This window comes from Carcharhinus amblyrhynchos, chromosome 18 (genome assembly GCF_965287045.1).
Source record: "Carcharhinus amblyrhynchos chromosome 18, sCarAmb.v2.hapA, whole genome shotgun sequence".
Classification (NCBI taxonomy): Eukaryota; Metazoa; Chordata; class Chondrichthyes; order Carcharhiniformes; family Carcharhinidae; genus Carcharhinus; species Carcharhinus amblyrhynchos.
In genome coordinates, this window is record NC_137341.1 from 39,104,287 (window position 1) to 39,122,795 (window position 18,509).

At 46.4% G+C, this 18,509-nt stretch overlaps 1 protein-coding gene across 1 annotated transcript in view; it reads right to left on the reverse strand.

Annotated features, from left to right (window-relative positions):
• The window catches only part of pkd1a (polycystic kidney disease 1a), a 211,401-nt gene that overhangs the window by 65,056 nt on the left and 127,836 nt on the right, over positions 1 to 18,509 (reverse strand). Inside the window, exons 18-26 of the mRNA XM_080206859.1 lie at positions 17,839 to 17,982; positions 14,680 to 14,956; positions 13,109 to 13,322; positions 9,948 to 10,107; positions 8,093 to 8,245; positions 6,534 to 6,678; positions 4,700 to 5,302; positions 4,433 to 4,595; positions 2,010 to 2,262 (exon numbers count right to left, since the gene is read on the reverse strand). Of these exons, the coding sequence (XP_080062985.1) occupies positions 2,010 to 2,262; positions 4,433 to 4,595; positions 4,700 to 5,302; positions 6,534 to 6,678; positions 8,093 to 8,245; positions 9,948 to 10,107; positions 13,109 to 13,322; positions 14,680 to 14,956; positions 17,839 to 17,982 (2,112 nt within the window). The remainder of the gene's footprint in view (positions 1 to 2,009; positions 2,263 to 4,432; positions 4,596 to 4,699; positions 5,303 to 6,533; positions 6,679 to 8,092; positions 8,246 to 9,947; positions 10,108 to 13,108; positions 13,323 to 14,679; positions 14,957 to 17,838; positions 17,983 to 18,509) is intronic.

The following is an 18,509-nucleotide window of genomic DNA, read 5'->3' on the forward strand; positions in this document are numbered from 1 at the left end:
CCCATACAGTCATACAGAATACAGCGCGAAAAACAGGTCCTTCGGCCCAATTCATCCATGCCGACCAGGTTTCCTAAACTGAACTAGTCCCATTTGCCTGCGTTTGGCCCATATCTCTCTCAACTCCTTCCCATCCTCAATCACAGGGAAAGCCAAACACCATTCTGCCCCTGTTGCCACTTAGCCTGAAGTATGTGACAATCAGCCAATCCACTTCAATGGCAGGCTCAAACTGCTCCCCTAGCAACCACTGCCAGTGTCACACTGCAGCCAACACTTCCTCCTAAGGTTCCCTGGCCCATACACATCTAAGGAGTCTCACTCCACCAGGTTAAAATCCAACAGGTTAGGTTGATTGGTCATGCTGAATTGCCCCTAGTGTCAGGCGGAGTTAGGAGGGTGAATGTGTGAGGTTAATAGGACCTGGGTGGGATTGTTATCGGTGCAGAGTCAATGGGCCGAATGTCCTCGTTCTGCACAGTAGGTTCTTTAAACAACTCTCCCAGGGTTCTGTGAAGTTGATGCAGTTTGTTAAGTTATTCAGTGTCACAAACACATCCCAGAGAATTTCTCTGAGTTCTGAATAGCGTTACACATGACCGGGTCAAGGACTTTGCTTGCCAGGAAGGCTTGGGCTGAACAGGGAGGGGATTGACTGAGTATTCAGCGGGGCTGGGTGGAGCGGACCCTTAGGTTGGAGGCCTGAAGCAACTGGCCCTTCTCCAGCTGCAGATGGAGCAACACACACATTATTCACTTGGTTTGACCTCTGTGCCTCAGATGTTTTGTTTATACTTAAGGCGACTGCACAGTGATGGGAAGAATCTTCTCCTGGTTAATCCCAAGTACAGCTTTGTAACCCGTGGAACTGTCTGCCCGGGTAAATAGGTAAGTGGGGCAATTCAGCTGGGTAATCCCTTGATTTTACTTCCTTCAATGTACAAAATAATAGCAAGAGATTGGATTGGTTGGAGTTATTTTCGTAGAATCAGAGAATCTCTACAGTGCTGCAGAAGGCTGTTTGGCCCCATCAGGCCTGCGCCGACAACAGTCCACACATGCCCTATCCCCGTATCCCACATGTTTACCCTGTTAACCCCCCCTTGATACCAAGGGGCAATTTAGCATGGCAAATCAGCATAACCTGCACATCTTTGGAAGGAAACCAGAACAGCTGAAGGAAACCCACGCAGACACGAGGAGAATGTGCAAAAACTCCACATGGATAGTCAGGCGAGGCCGGAATTGAACCCGGGTCCCTGGCAATGTGAGACAGCAGTGCTAACCACTGTGCTACCGTGCTGTCGTTGGAACAAAGGAAGAATCATTGATCCAGCTGTTCAAAATTATGAGGGGAAGGGATAGAGCAGACGGGATAAAACTGTTGCCCTTGGTGTAGAATTCTTGAAGCAGAGGACAGAGATTCAAGATAAATGGCAGAGATTCAAGATAGAAGGCACATGAGGCAGAACTTTTTTTTACACAAAGGGTGATGGGTGTCTGGAATTCGCTGCCCAAGTTGGGGGTGGAAGCAGAAACCCTAAACTCTTTTCAAAAAGTACCTTTATCTGCACCCTAAGTGCCATAAGCTACAGGGCTATGGGCCAGGAGCAGGAAGGTAGGATTAGAAAGGGTGTCCTTGGGCTGTCAAGGACAAGGTGGGCTGAATGGTCTCCTCCTGTGCTGTAAATTTTCAAAGGTTCTAAATTCTATTAATGTAGCATCTTCAACATAGGCAAGTGTCTCAAGGGGCTTCACAGGATTACCAGACAAAATTAGACAGCGGGCCAGAATAAACATTAGAATAGGTGACCAAAAGCTTGGTCAAAAAGGTAGATTTAAAGGACCAGCTTGAAGCGAGCAGGAGGGAGGGAGTATTGGGGAGGGTATTCCAGAGAGTAGGGTGCAAGCACTGACCGAGTGATCAAATTTGAAGGATACGCAAGAGGCTGGAATTGGAGGAAAGCAGAGTTCTCAGAGATTTTTACAGACAAGCACTCCGTACTTACAGGGTTGATAAATACCACCGAATTCGGTGGCACAAAAAGACTGGCTCCAAATGCTGTTAGGTGTTGCGTTAAGCACACGGCCATGTCAGGGGTGGTATCTTCTAATGGCAAAATCCCATCCGTTTTCCAGCTCATAGCAGACATGTTGAAATACTGGCAGAGTGAAGTGTATACCCCGACAGCAGCTTGGACAGAGCACGAGGGATAAAAGTTTGTGATGTTCAAATAATAATCTTTCGTTGTGTCATCAGCGCTGAAAATAAAACAAAACTGAAATAAATAACTTTGGCTTTGCACTGTAATCATTTTGATCTACCTGCGTGGTACAACTTGAAATGGGCAGCATGGTGGCACAGTGGTTAGCTCTGCTGCCTCATGGCGCCAGGGACCCAGGTTCAAGTCTAGCCTCGGGTGTGGAGTGTGCACATTCTCCCCGTGTCCGCGTGGGTTTCCTCTGGGTGCTCTGGTTCGCTCCCACACTTCAAAGATGTGCAGGTTGGATGAATTGGCGGTGCTAAATTGCCCCTTGACATCCCAAGGTGTGTAGGTTAGAGGATTAGCAGGATAAGTGCTTGGGATTGTGGAGCTGGGTGGGCTCGGGTAAAATGCTCTATTGGAGGGTGGGTGCATGGCCTCCTTCTGCACTGTAGGGATTCTATAAATATACCAACATTTTCCCTTACTTTACAATCTAAATACCAGCCCGTACCACACATACAGACACTGTGGCCTGAATTGTTCACGTCCTCTGGAGCAGGCTGAGGAGGTGTAACATTGGGTGGGAAGGTGGTGGACACGTGGTCTGCATGTGGGCAAATGAAGGTCAACAAACAGCCAATACATGGTGCTGCTAGCACGTGACTGTACACACACACACACACACACACACACACACACATACACACGGTGTCATGATTGCAGGACACACATGCACATGCGCACATACACACACACACATGCAGAGTCACACACATGCACACGCATGCATGCAGACACACACATGTACATGCATGCACGCAGTCACACACGCTCACACACACAATCAAAGTTGCTTACTTGCTCACGGTATTTGTACCTGTCCCACATCAAGCCAGAAACCACGGGTCTGCTCCCACTTACTGTGGGAGTGGATTGACAGCTCAGACAGAACACAAACTCCTCAGGTTTTGTTAAGTTGTGTTGTATGTTTTTTTTTTGTTTCATTTCTCAAACAGCTTTCTTCCTTAGCAGCGTCATTATTCTCGGCGCAATATCCATAGAAACCGGGATGGAAGGGCAATCTGCATCGTCTGCAGTGACTAATGCACGGACATGTAATGATGTTCAAACCAAGGCAGGCCCAGTTCTGCTACTTTTCCCAACTCCCCCGTGACAGAACTTGGCATCAAATGATGCTTGATCAGCTTGCCCATGAAGTGGCAATGTTCAACACATAAAGGATAATAAACCTGTCCAATTAAAGCCCTCAGACATTCTAAGTAGGGGATGGGTTTCCATCACTGTATTAATGTATACACTGAGTGATTCTGTGTTAATGTTGAGCTGAAATTTCTTCACCCAGAGGGTGATGAATGTGTGGAATTCGCTACTGCAGAAAGTAGGTGAGGCCAAAACGTTGTGTGATTTCAAGAAGAAATTAGATATAGCTCTTGGGGCTAAAGGGATCAAGGGATATGGAGGAAAATAGGATCAGGATATTGAATTTGATGATCAGCCATGATCAAAATGAATGTGAAGCAGGCTCGAAGAGCCAAATGGCCTGCTCTTGCTTCTAGTTTCTAAGTTTCTTCTTTCATTTATTCATTTTCTGGGTTGCGAGCATTTCCAGCTGGCCCTCGCGTTTATTGCCCAACCCTAACTGCCCTTCATTTCAGAGGGCAGTTGCGAGTCAATCACCTTGCTGTGGTTCTGGAGTTATATGTAGGCCAGACCAGGTAAGGATGGCAGATCTCCTTCCCTAAAGGACATCAAAAACATAAGTACATAAGAACTAGGACCGGAGTGAGCCACCTGACCCCTCGAGCCTACGCTACCATTCAATAAGATCATAGCTGATCTCTTTGTGGATTCAGCTCCTGCCCATTCACCCATAACCTTTAATTCCTTTACAGTTCACATTAGTGAACCAAAAGAGTTTTTACAACAATCGGCAATGGTTTCATGGTCATCTTTAGACTTTTAATTCCAGATTTTCAGTGAATTCAAATTTCACCATCTGCCATGGTGGGATCCAAACCCGGGTCCCCAGAACATTACCCTAGGTCTCCGGATTCTAGTCTAGTGATGACACCACTGTGCCACCGCCTGCCCTGTTCTATGTTTCAATGAGTAGCGTGAGTCAGTCCTGTTCATTCTTGTAGTACAGTTAGAAGCAATTACTGTATGGATTTTGAGGGAAATATGCAAATTTGAAGGAAGCTTACTCAGGAGACAAGAAGAAGGTGTAGAGCTTGTGATCCGACCCTCTCATGGACTCCAAAGTAATCTCCTTTCTGGCTTTGAAGTTGTGTTCATTTGGGGTTGTCGAATTATGCAGGAGAACCAGGATAAAGGCCTCGGCTTCATCGGCAGCGAGATTTCCCGAATCTACAATTGGGATTATCGGAAGAGAAACAACAGTCAGAAACCGCAGTATACAGTGATAAATATAGCTCTTTCCTCAAACAATTCCCTCTGTTTTTAATACGTACCATTCAAAACTGTATACGTGACCTGAATGTGGAGTCCAGCCTTTTTATTCAAGTTCCCAGAGGTGACATTCACCATTACCGATCTCCTTGCAGCGATGACTGTTGTGTTGACGGTGACGTTTCTGACTGCAGAGTTGGTCGACATGGTAACGGTGATGGCCTTCTCCGAATCCAGGCTCTCAATGGGGATCTGCGACCCGTTGTCAGTCTTGAACTCGATGGATGCCACTTTGCTGGAGATGGTGTAGTTCTTTATGTAGCCGTAGGGGAAGGGATTGGAGTCCACCAGAAACATGACCTGCGTGACGTCACTGAGGTTGGAGAAGACGCTGTTGAAGGACGGCGGGATGGAGAACTGGCAGCCCGACCTGTTGGCAAAGCAGAGCAGGTGCCCGGGGTCGGCCCGCTTGCCCTGAGCCCACATCCTGGCGCCCGACACGCTCAAGGGCTCCTCGTTCAGGACTCGCGTGCCCATCAGAATCTGCATCAACCTCATGGAGAGGTCGTAGGCCTTTGTCGCCACCAGTTCAGGTTTGCCAGTGGGTGCGCTGGTGACCTTACTCATGACTGGAACCAACTGATTAGTCATATCGATCAGGCCTCCTATAGAACAAACACATTGAAATGTCAAACACCTCCATTCAGGCTAGCGAGAGAATGATTCCCTTTCGTCATGCTGTCTGCATGAACTTGGGATCATGTGCTTTCCAAGAACATCAAAGGGAATAAGAAAGTCTCACAAAAACCAGGTTAAAGTCCAACAGGTTTATCTGGAATCACGAGCTTTCGGAGTGGCGTATGTAGACACAATTGTAAGATAATGGTCGGAATGTGAGTCTTTACAGGTAATAAATTCTTTACAGGTGCAGACTGTGCGAGTGGAGAGAGGGATAATCACAGATTAAAGAATTGTTTTACAGGTATAGACAGTGTGAGCGGACAGAGGGATAATCGCAGGTTACACGATATCTATATCTGTGTTTGTGAAACCTAGCTCTCCACTCACCTGATGAAGGAGCAGTGCTCCAAAAGCTTATGATTCCAAATAAACTTTATGGACTTTAACCTGAGAGACTTCTTACTGTGATCACTGCACAGCATCCAGCTGGGGTGTAGCAACAGAAATATCTCGCCATACTTCCACTTTCTCCATGGAGCCAGGTCCATGTTGTTTTTTCTAACTTTAAGGATCATTTCTCCTGCAGGATTTCCTACTTACCATTAACGTGGCAATGGGCGGTATCCCGTCCTCAATGGAATAGGCTTCCCGCAGGAGTACAAAGTCCATCTAAGTAAAATTTCTCACACCCAATGAGGAGCACTGATTCTCCAAGGCTGGAATTCATGGAATCATGGAATCCTTACAGTGCAGAAGGAGGCCATTTGGCCCATCGAGTCTGCACCGACCACAATCTCACCCAACCCCATTCCTATAACACTTGGTATTTACCCTCACTAGCCACCCCGACACTAAGGGGCAATTTAACATGGCCAATCAACCTACCTTAGGACTGTGGGAGGAAACCGGAGCACCCGGAGGAAACACATGCAGACATGGAGAGAATGTGCTAAGTCTGCAAAGTCATCTGAGGCTGGAATTGAACCCAGGTCCCTGGTACTGTAAGGCAGCAGTGCTAACCACTGTGTCACGGCCAATCATTCAAAAGCCCATGGACTTCGACAGGACTGGAAAATCCTGTCAGGAGGAAGGGGCTGGAAAATTCCTGTCTGTGTCCGATTCACCACATCAGTGCATTGGGCAGCATTGATCTCGACCTGCGATTACTTTCCAATGTTGCTCACGTTTCCATTCACCGTATAGTATTGAGCTTACCCACAGTGACGAGGATGTTGTCTCCGATAGAGGTTGGTGTCATTTTGCCCTGTCCAGTTTCCTTCTGAAGGACTGTTATCATCTTGTCCAGGGCAAATAACGTCTGTTTCTGACACTTGCTGCAAATTAATTCTCTGCTGATAACCTAGCAAGGACAGAAGAAAAGAAACAAGTGAAAAAGGGGCTCACTTCTTTTCAACGAGCCAGCTCCTCCCACAGACATTCGACAAGCTCTTTCTCTTGAGATAGAAAGTTTAGTTTAATCCAAGGGAAAGTCCTTACAAATTCCTCCTTGCCCACAATGGTTGACTTGGTCAAAGTCAAACCCAAGCAGACATGGGAAGAACATGGAAACTCCATTAAGATAATGAACCGAGGCCGGAATCGAACCCAGGTCCCTGGCACTGTGAGGCAGCAGTGCTAACCAATGTGTCGTTATGCTACTCTTGTCTTGGGGCTTATCCACCCCCCACACCCACTTACAATCTATAGTCTCAGTTCTCCTTACACACTCCGATCCCCTTTTTCCTTCCGCTGCCTCACTCACCGAACCCTGCATGGGTCAGGATTTTCTTGGAAAAGCTCCTAGCTCCTGAACGATTACTTCACTCTGTTCCTGCACAGTGGGAGTGACTGGGTGGAACACTCTGGGTGCAATCTCTGCTTCAGTCACTAACACTGGCTGTGCTGTCTATGGTATCAGAACCATCAAACATAGAGTCTCCTGCTAGGATTCTTCCAGTCTGCATCAACGAGATTAGAGGCAATAAAAAATCTGTAAAATGGTAAGGTAACTATAGTAATTCAAATCTCTTCCCACCTATGGAGGGGTAACTATTGTAATTCATATCTTTCCAATCTAATGGTGGATAATTATTGTAACTCAAATCTCTAGTTGCATTTATTGAATTGGTGGATGAGAGAGGACAAAGGGAAGAGGGAAGTGACAGTGGGCTGAATTTCATTGGTATCTCTCCCAATCTTGCACCATAACTCCATTTAGCACATTCCAAGGTTTCCTGCCAAACTTTGCTAAGAGATAACTCTGAGGATCAGTGTAAGTCCATTCCTTCCTAGCATTACGCTCGGGTGGAAATGGCAGCAGCTATCATTTCTCCGAGCTTAGATGAGAAATATGAACAATGGCTTCATGGTCATCAGTAAATTCTTAATTCCAGATATTTTTTATTGAATTCAAATTCCAGTATCTGCCATGGCTGGATTCGAACCCAGGTCCCCAGGACATGAGCTGAGTTTCTGGATTAATAGCTTGGCGACACTAGGCCATCACCTCCTGATCTAAAGATTTGTAATTTCCTTTCAAAAGTTACAATTGAATCTGTTTCTGTCACCTTTTCAGTTGGTGTGTTCCAGCTCATAGACACTCACTGTGTCAAAGAAAACTCATTTCCCCTTCTGTTTTATTGTTTAATATCTTGAAAATGGTGTTACGTGCCCAAATCACTTAACTCCTCTCCCTGGCTGCATTTCCAAGTGACTGCTCTCACTTGCTGGGGTTAGTAAAGGCACCGTGGTGTAGAGAATGGAGGGATTCTTACCGTACACTGTGCCAAGGCCGCAGAGATTTGCTGGATGTCATCCACGGTGGAGACTTTCAGAGACGTCAGGGCCAAAGTGATGTTACTGCGGATGTTAATCCTGCTAATTGTTTCATTTGTCCATTCTGCTTCATGGACTTTGCTCCTCTCGTACTGCAGGGGACATTTTAAAACATGGAATGGACATGGGTTAGTCAAAAGCAAACAACGTGGATTCATGGGTTCGTCAAAAGCAGACAACATCTCCAAATGTGCGTGGAATAGGTTGATTTTCCATGTTCAATTGCCCCTTAGTGTTAGGGGGACTGGCAGGGTAAATACTGCTTAAACTTATTAGCAGGAGGACTCTCTCCTGGGATGAAGTTAAAGGTTGCGGTGTTGGATGGTGAAGTGGGGGTATGGCAGATTGTCTTGTATCCTAGGACCTGACCAGTGATTATCAAATCTTTTTGAAGTTGGCATGGGCAATATAGTAAAGGCTGCCCATTATTTGGCAACAGCTGGTATCACAGCCTCACCTCAGCGCAGAATGAGGTGTTTTGGCTCATCCTGTCTGAACTAACTCTCCGAATGAGCAATTCACTTGGTGCCATTCTCCCACCTTCTCCCCATAACCCTGCACACTTTGCCTTTTCAGATAACTGTCTAATTCCCTTTTGGATGCTTCTCATAAAGACCACGAGAATGGCTGGCTGTGGGGACACCGCTTCTCATAGGTTGTTCAGTTCTGGAATGTACCTAAAATGTGCGACAGATGCTTACTAAACATTGCTGCATCACTGAATGTTTCATGCTCTTTACAGGATGGTCCATAAGACACAAACACTGGACACTATTATCACTTGTGCCATCTCATTCAGCAACAAGGACTTGCATGTTCATTCATGGAATGCAGCCATCACTGGCCAGTTGCCACACTCCAGCGCCTTCTCAACAAGATGGCACTGAACTGAGGTGGCGAGTTGTCTTGCGAGTTGTCCCCAGCATATGCCCTAATTCTACCTCTGACTCTCATTCTATGCTTTGAAAACTACTCAAACTCTTTTAAACTCACAAACAATGATCTATTTCAATCTCTTACAGATTTGGCAACCCTCAGGAACCTGAAGACTCCTGACCAACAGACTCAAGAACACCTTCTTCCCTGTGGCCTTCAGGCTTTTGAATGGACCTATCTTATATTAAGTTGATCTTTCTCTACATCCTAGCTCTGATTGTAACACTACATTCTGCACCCTCTCCTTTCCTTCGCTCCGAGGTACTCTATGAACGATATGCTCTGTCTGTACAGCTTGCAAGGAACAATACTTTTCACTGTATCCCAATACATGTGACAATAATAAATCAAGTCAAATCATTTATTGCCCATCCCAAATGGTCCTTGAGAAGGTGGTAGCAAACTGCCTTCATGAATTGCTGCAGTCCTGTAATGAGGCACATTCAGAGACTTCATTGGTGAACAACAAATGATTTATTTATGTAGATCAGCAGCTAATCCTAGAATATTTGTGCGTAGGGAAACTCCTCCCCCTGAGGTGATTCCCCTTTCTGAGTGTAGAATGGTTACCCCGATCTGGGCACTGTTCTGCTGCCCTTACAGGGACAATCACCACAAGTCCATATTTACCGAGTGTTGTTAAGGTCCCAAGACACACTAGAGGAGCAGAATCAGACCCAAACGGCCAAAGAAGGAGATATCAGGATGTGAGCTAAAGAGGTGGGATTTGAGAAGTGTCTGATAAAGTTGGAGAGGTTTTAGACAGGAAATTGCAGAGCTTAGGGTTCAGGTGGCTGAAGGTACAGCCAAGAATGATGGAGATAAGTAAGTGAGGGAAGTCAGTGACCATTCCACTACCTCATTGAGCACTGTGACCAGGGCGAGGGCATACTCCACAGTCGACTGTGGGTCTCCCTGTTTCAACAGTTCCTGCAGTTTGGTCTCAGTCTCGAGCTTCATCCAGTCAGTGAGACTTTGGAACCCTTCCGGAGTGTTTGTTATGTTGATAACAACGGATCTGCAGAAACCAATGGTAATGGAGGATTTAATATCGCGCTAAAGTACAAATTCAAGAAAAAAAGTTAACGTGTTATCTCCAAAATCAGCTTCAATGCACACTCTCCCCAAACACTCACTCTTGGACAGAGAAACAAACAGAGCCCCGAGTTCAAAGGTATATTTACATCTGGCTCAAATCCTTCAGATTAAGATGATATACAAAGAACAAAGAACAAAGAACAACCCAGCACGGGAAACAGGCCCTTCGGCCCAACGAGCCCACGCTGCCGCATCACCCTACACCTATTCTACCCTGCATGTCTACGAATGGACCCCCTAACTTAGCCAGATTCAGGGGAGAATAGTGTCAATTTGGTAAACCAATCAGCCTAAGAGCACATCTTTGGGGGTGTGGGAGGAAACCGGAGCGCCTGGAGGAAACCCACGCAACCACAGGGAGAATGCACAAACTCCCACAGACACAGGCCCAAATCCATGTATCTGCACAGCTAGCAGTGCTAGTCACTGAGCTGCTGCGACGCCCGTCTACCGGTCCAGGATCAAGCACACACACCGACACGAAGTACTAGGCCACTCCCGGAACCTCCAAGAGCAGCCCACGCACGACCCACCGTGTGCATGCCCCTCGTTTGACAACGAGGTGGACCTCCACCTGCAGAATAAAAAGACAAAAACGTCTGATTATAATTATATCTGATTATAAAATCAGTTTGGATGGAAAACGCTCTTCTGCCCATCTGATCTCACCTTCACCGATGCCATTCCACAGTAACTTCCCCATTACAGCATGCACTTGTGTTTTTAAATCCAGTTCCCCACCTCACCCTCTCCTCACAGCAGGATCCAGATGTTGCTCCATCTGACTGGACGAAATGTAGTCAGGAAACCTCAAGGCAGAGACGTCAGCTAATCTGAGCTCCGGTGACAATAACTTGATCCAATGTGGTGGAAACAACTGCGCCAACTTTTACAGATGCACCAGTCAAAGCATTCTTTCTGGTTGTGTCATAGCTTGGTCCGGCTTCTGCTCTGTCCAAGACCCCAAGGAACTACAAAGGGGCGTGAACTACGCCCAATCCATCACTCAAACCAGCCTCCCATCCACCAACTCTGTCTATACTTCCCGCTACCTTGGGACCTTAATTAAGGACCCCACGCATCCCAGACACTTGCTCTTCTACCTTCTTCCATCAGGGAAGAACCAATTACTAAGGAGCACAGGTTTAAGGTGTGAGGAGCAAGGTTTGTAAAGGAGATGTATGAGGCAGGTTTTTTTAAACAGAGAGTAGTGGGTGCCTGAACCTCGTTGCCGGGGGAGATAGTGGAAGCGGATACAGTCGGGACTTTTAAGGGGCTTCTTGACAAATACATGAATAGGATGGGAATGGAGGGATATGGTCCCTGGAAGGGTAGAGGGTTTTAATTAAATCGGGCAGCATGGTTGGTGCAGGCTTGGAGGGCCAAAGGGCCAATTCCTGTGCTGTAATGTTCTTTGCTCTTTGTTCTAAAAGTTTGAAGTCATGTACAGCCGACTCAAGGGCAGCTTCTTTCCTGTTGCCATCAGACTTTTGAATGGACCTACCTTATATTGAGCTGATCTTTCTCCACACCCTATGATGGTAACCCTACTTGCTCTCGTTTCCTTCTACCCTACGTAGTCTATGAACAATCTTGTCTTTATAGCGCAAGAAATAATACTTTTTACTGTATGCCAATACATGTGGCAATAACAAATCAGATAAAAAATCAATCAATCAAATCAAATCGACTTCACAATGAGTCCAAACCTTTGGAACATCACTGAAGTTTAACCTTGTTGATGAAACTTGTATGTCATCGAGCACCTTGGAGTAGAAATGAGAGAATGTTCTTACTTATGAATCACCCAACATTGTCTCACAGTGAACACAATAATTTTGTATTAAATGACTGAAGATTTTTGGATAAATGAGAAGAAAATCCTTTAACCCACCACCAAACATTTCAAATAATTTCCAGAGAGAACAGAGCCAACGTTTCGAGTCAGGATGACTCTTTGTCAGAGCTCTTTTTTCAGCCAGCTGGAGGAGAGTAGTGATGGATGGACATTGCTCGAGCCTCTGTTTGAGGAAGAAGTGAAGAGGTCTCAGGCCATCCTAGTGAGGAATGGAGGTGCGGAGGGATTGGACATCCATGGTGAGAAGGAGGCGGTTTGGGCCGGGGAACTTGAAGTCGTTGATATGGCGTTGGGCATCGGAGGAATCGCAGATGTCGGTGGGAAGAGACTGGACAAGAGAGAATGGAGTCAAGATAGGAGGAATGAGTTTGGTGAGGCAGGCTGACACGATCGGTCTACTGAGCTGTCCTATTTGTGGATTTTGGGAAGGAGGTAGAAGTGGGCTATCCAGGGTCGGGAGTTTGGGATAAAGACAGAAGCGGGCTGACTGGGGTTGGGAGTTTGGGAAGAAGGTAGAAGCGGGCTGACTGGGGTTGGGAGTTTGGGAAGAAGGTAGAAGCGGGCTGACTGGGGTTGATTTAGGGAGGTGGTCGAAGTGTCATCCTGTCTCGAAACACTCTCTCGCCACAGATGCTATCAGACCTGCTGAGATTTTCCAGCATTTTGTTTCAGATTCCAGCATCTGCTAGAATTATTTTATCAAATAATTTCCACCTTTACTTATTCACAAAGAAATCAAGTCTGGTGAAAAATATAATTACTATCACCTATTCGGTGGCTATGAGGCACTGCTGTCTCACAGCGCCAGGGACCTGGGTTCAATTCCGGCCTTGGGTAACTATGTGGAGTTTGCACATTCTCCCTGTGTCTGTGTGGGCTTCTTCTGGGTGCTCCGGTTTCCTCCCACAGTCTGAAGATGTACGGGTTAGGTGGATTGACCATGATCAATGCATGGGCTTATGGGGATAGGGTGGAAGGGAGGGCCTATGCAGAGTGTTCTTTAGGAGGGTTGGTGCAGACTCGATGGGCCAAATGGCACTGTAGGGATTCTACGGATACTCACCGGTTCACAGCGATGACAGAGGCTCCTTCCTGGTTCTGCACAGTGACAGCAATGTAGGCAATGAATTGGTTTGAGCTGAAGCCAGGGGGAAGCACAGCACTGTACTCAGACCTGCTACCTTTGTACACATAGAACTCATCACAGTGAGTGCCTCCCACACCACAGCGTGTAAGGATGAAGCTGTACACAAGAGGAACGCCATTTGTTTCCCAACCTACAGAAAGTAAAGGCAGTGTTAGGTAGATCACCAAGACGCATCAAGTCTGTCAAAGTCACCACGCACCTCGGACATATTCTCTTCCAACTTCCTCTGCTGGGAAAAAGATATATAAATCTTAGAAAATGTACTGACCAATTCAAGACCAGCTTCTTCACTGCTGCCTTCAGACTTTTGAATGGTGCTATCGTATATTAAGCTGATCTTTCTCTTCACCCTACTTGTAACTGCAACACTATATTCTGCACTCTCTCCTTTCCTTCTCCTCATATATTCTATGAATGGCACGCTTTGTCTATATAGCGCACAATAAATACTTTTCACTGTATCCCAATGCATGTGACTCTAATAAATCAAATCAAATTGAGTTGGGCAGGTTTGTACATTTGGATTAACACAAACTCAGACACAAATATTGACATAGTCCTTAATATTAAACTGGAAAGGGTGCAAATAAAATTTTACAGGAATGTTACTGGGAGGTTTGAATTATAAGGAGAGGCTGGATAGGCTGGGATATTTTTCCTGGGAACGTAGAAGGATGAGGGATGTCCTTACAGAGGTTTATAAAATCATAAAGAACACAGATAAGGTGGGCACAACAAGAAGTCTCCCAACACCAGGTTAAAGTCCAACAGGCTTATTTGGAATGACAAGCTTTCGGAGCACTGCTCCTTCATCAGGTGAGTGGAGAGGTAGGTTTCACAAAGATGGCAAACACGTATCCACCTGTCCAATCACCTGATGAAGGAGCAGCGCTCTGAAAGCTCGTGATTCCAGATAAACCCATTGGACTTTAACCCGGTGTTGTGAAACTTCTTACTGTGCCCACCCCAGTCCAATGCCGACATCTCCACATCACAGGTAGGGTGAATAGCAAAGGTCTTTTCCCCGGGGTAGGGAAGTCCAAAACTAGAGGGTATAGGTTTAAGATGAGAGGGGAAAGATTTAAAAGGGACCTGAGGGGCAACTTCTTCACACAGAGGGTGGTCTGTAAAGGGAATAAGCTGCCAGAGGAGGTGGTAGAGGTGGGTACAACAGCAACATTTAAAAGACATTTGGACAGGTACATGGGTAGGAAAGGTTTAGAGGGATATGGGCCAACAGCAGAAAGTTGGGACTAGTTCAGTTTAGGAAACCTGTTTGGTATGGATGAGTTGGGCCAAAGGGCCTGTTTCTGTGCTGTCCAACTCTAAATGAAGTGTTGCAGAAAAACGCGGTTACACAATATGTTACTTTCTCTTTAGCATCCACAGAACGCAGCCAAGACAATTGGGAATGACTGGGAATATTGCCACCTGAACCCGTACCAGGAATTCAAACACTTGACGGAACTGCTCGCTGTAAGGCTTACCGGTACATGTAAACGTGACACTGGTCGTCAAAGCGCTGATGTTGTCTGTCGGAAAAATCAGACATTTGCCCCCGGACGGTAGGTGTATCGGAGGGATATATATCGACGCAAATCCCACATTCTCCATCAGTGGGTCAGTCACGTTTAGGCTAAAGGTGTAACCATCCCCGTCCTCCAGGACCCCATGCCTCATGACCAGGTTCATTTCCGTGCTCCCGGTGGAAGTGGTGGCGTTGTCCAGGGTGAGTAGCTGCTTCTTCGAGTTTTCTACTCTCCACTGTTGGCACAACGGAACAGAAAACAGGTTAAAGAGTCGGTGAAATAGACATTGGAATGTAGAATTGGTCTTGGGGGAAGCTGAAATGCCAATGGTTCAGTGTTAAATGGTTCAGTCGCCACCAACCTGGTGTCGGTGAGCACCCAGAATAAGTGTGGGAGGAATCAGTGGTGAAAACTATACAAGGCATTGGTGAGGGGAGAGATCAAATTGAGGTATACAAGATAATAAAGGGAATAGATATGGAGCGGATACTTCCTCTTGTGGGGTATTCTAGGACGAGAGGTCATAGTCTGAGCTTAGGGGGAGCAAATTTAAAACAGAGTTGAGGAAAAACTACTCCCAATATGTTGTGAATCCGTGGAATTCACTACCTCAAAGGGCAGTGGATGTTGGGACAGTGAATAAATTTAAGGAGGAGTGAGATAGATTTTTAATTGGTAATGGGTTGAAGGGTTATGGGGAGAAAACAGGAAAATGGGAATAAGGAGCATATCAGCCATGATCGAATGGTGGAGCAGACTCAATGGGCTGAATGGCCTAATTTTGAACTTATGAACTTATGACTATTTGGGCTTCTGAAAATTATATCTGGGGGTTTGGCCTATCAATTAGATCCAGAGTTCAAAGATCTTCCTCACTGAAAATTACAAGAACCAATTTTTATGGGTTGATTGAATGACTTCTGTGGCTATTAGTTTTGAGGATTACTATCTGGCAGAGGTGAAACAGAGATCAGGCAGAGGGCGAGGCTAGCCTATTGCTAGCCTATCACCAGCACATGACGCCTGTGATGGTGGGTTGGCCAGGCTAGGGTAGTGTAGAGGATCAGGGTAGCCAATGAGCTCAAACCGAGGCTTTACCTGATGGAGCTTTTCAAAGCTCATCTTGGCCTTTTGGCTAAAGATGAAGTGTCAGATCAAGGGGATGCAACACCTCATCCTGTCAGTTTGGATCTTGTATAATTGAACCTAAGGTATGATGCCATGTCATAGAATCCATTACAGAATCCCTACAGTACAGAATGAGGCTATTTGTCCATCAAGTCTGCACTGACCCCAATCCTACCCAGGCCCTACTCCCGTAACCCCATGTAATTACCCTACTGATTCCTCCTGACATTAGGGTCAACTTAGCATGGCAATCAACCTAACCTGGACTGCGGAAGGAAACTGGAGCACTGGAGGAAACCCACGCAGACACAGGGAGAACATGCAAACTCCGCACAGACAGTGACCCAAGACCAGCATTGAACCTGGGAACCACTGTGTCACCATGCCGTGTCCTGCCTTGTCAGCTTGAATCTGGTTTGACCCTCATATGGGGACCATATTTGGGCTTAATTTGAACTGGCTTTTTTGATTAGCACTGTTACAAGGATTAGACATACTGAGGATGGGATTTTCTGGCCACGCTCATTCCAAGACTGGAAAATCCCGCCCGAGGTCAACAGATCTTTGCATGGTCCGTGTCCTGCCCGCCATGATTCCCGTGGCGGACGGAACAAGAAAATTCTACCCTAAATTCTTGCCATGTCCAGACCTGGGACCCTCGTGGCCTCAGTAAATCTCAGTGTTATTGAACAAAAATGGCCCTTCTTGCGTGTGTAAGGCAAATTCCAAATTCTCTTGTGTTTTCCCCTCCTAGCACATATGGTGTTTTTCTTTAATCTTGCTGTTTGAAACAGTTACAAGAAGCTCTTCCAAATTGGACGCAGTGCCTTTGAAGAGCTGGGTGGAGCACTGTACAAGTGCAATGCGCTTTGCACCTCAGCCATCAGCCATCCAACTCTGGTTGGATATATTCCTGGGCCCTTCATTATGTAACCTCCTGCGTCCCACCATCCCCTCCACAACTCTCCACCCCACCCCGCCCTTGTTTCCTGTTTTCAATATTTTTGCAATTAATAAATGGAAGCATTCAAACAAAATGAAGCGAAGCAAAGCTATGTTTTCCTCCCTCACAGTCGCGTGCTTGAGAGATTGAGTTTCTATTCTTGGAGACTCCAGGGCAATCCTGAGGGTTGGCAGCCCTGAGTTTGGGTTTTGTGCACAATCTTAACCGAAGCTGAGGACTTTTCTCCTCCATTTGGTGTGGCAGGGTGGCATTTGTGCCCCATTGCTTTGGGACGTGAGTCCACAGCACTGGAACAGACAATAATTAACCCAAAAACAACAGTGATTGGCTCTGCCAACTGCAGAGGTCTGGGAAAATAGAACAGGGTGGATAGCACTGCTGCCTCACAGTGCCAGGGACCCGGGTTCGATCCCCGGCTTGGGTCACAGTCTGTGTGGAGTCTGCACACTCTCCCCGTGTCTGTGAGTTTCCTCTGGGTGCTCCAGTTTCCTCCCACAGTTCGAAAGATGTGCTGGGTTAGGTGAATTGGCCATGCTAAATTCTCCGTTAGTGTCGGGGAGGATTAGTGGGGTAAGTACTTGGGGTTACGGGAGAGGGCATGGGTGGGATTGTTGTCGGTGCAGGCTTGATGGGCCGAATGGCCTCCTTCTGGGCTGTAGGGATTCTATGATTCTAAATTCTCCCTCAATGTACATGAACAGGTGCCAGAGTGCAGCGACTATGGAGTTTGCACAATAACTTCATCGCAGTGTTAATGTAAGCCTACTTGTGACACTAATAAATAAAACTTAAACACTTAAACAACTCATACAGGCAGTGGTAAGGACATCGTGGGGGCAGAGTCAATAGTGATTGATTCTATGATATCAAGAATTGCTAGTCAAATGTTGAATATTATTCCCGAGCATTGGAAGTCCTCAGTTTGATCAGGGCAAATAGTCACTTGACTAAAAACACCCGTGGGTGATAACTTCACCGTATTAACTCTGTACCAAACTGGAACCAGGACGTGTGTTTGATCTTACCACATACTGAGGATTGCTTTCACAGTTGCTGCAACCTCCGGACAGATAAACATAGGAGCTTTTGCTCACTCCGTACACTGCCTGGGCTTTGCAGGAGACACACTCCAGTGACACCAGTGGTGAACTTCCACCCTTCACCGAAATCTGTGGGGAATGAATTGAAAAACAAAGTCGTTCATCACGTGGAGGGACTGGAGAGATTGGGGCTGCTCTCCGTGGAGCAGAGGAGGTTGCGAGAACTTTTATTTAAAAGTGATCAAAATTCATAGTTTACATAGCGTAAATAAAGAGACGTTGCTTCTAGTGGAAGTCAGTAACCGGAGTTAATCCTTAGAGTTAAGGGGATTGGCAAAAGAACCAAAGGCAACATTCAAGGCTATAGGTCAAGTGCTGGCAAGTGGGCTTAGGTGGGCAGGTCAGGCCTTTCATGTGTTGGTGCGGACTCGATAGGTCAAAGGGCCTCTTTTGCACCGTAGGTTCAAAATAACACCACTAGTTTAATTCTTGTTCTTGCTGAGGCAGTCTTGAGACCTGTTTTCTTGCCTTGCTCCTGCAAGCAGAAGGCCGTGGCATAGTGATGTTGACAAGATTTGCCAAGACAAACAGCTCAGAACGTAAGATCTTTTTTTGTATTCATTCGTGGGACACGGGTGTCGCTGGCTGGCCAGCAT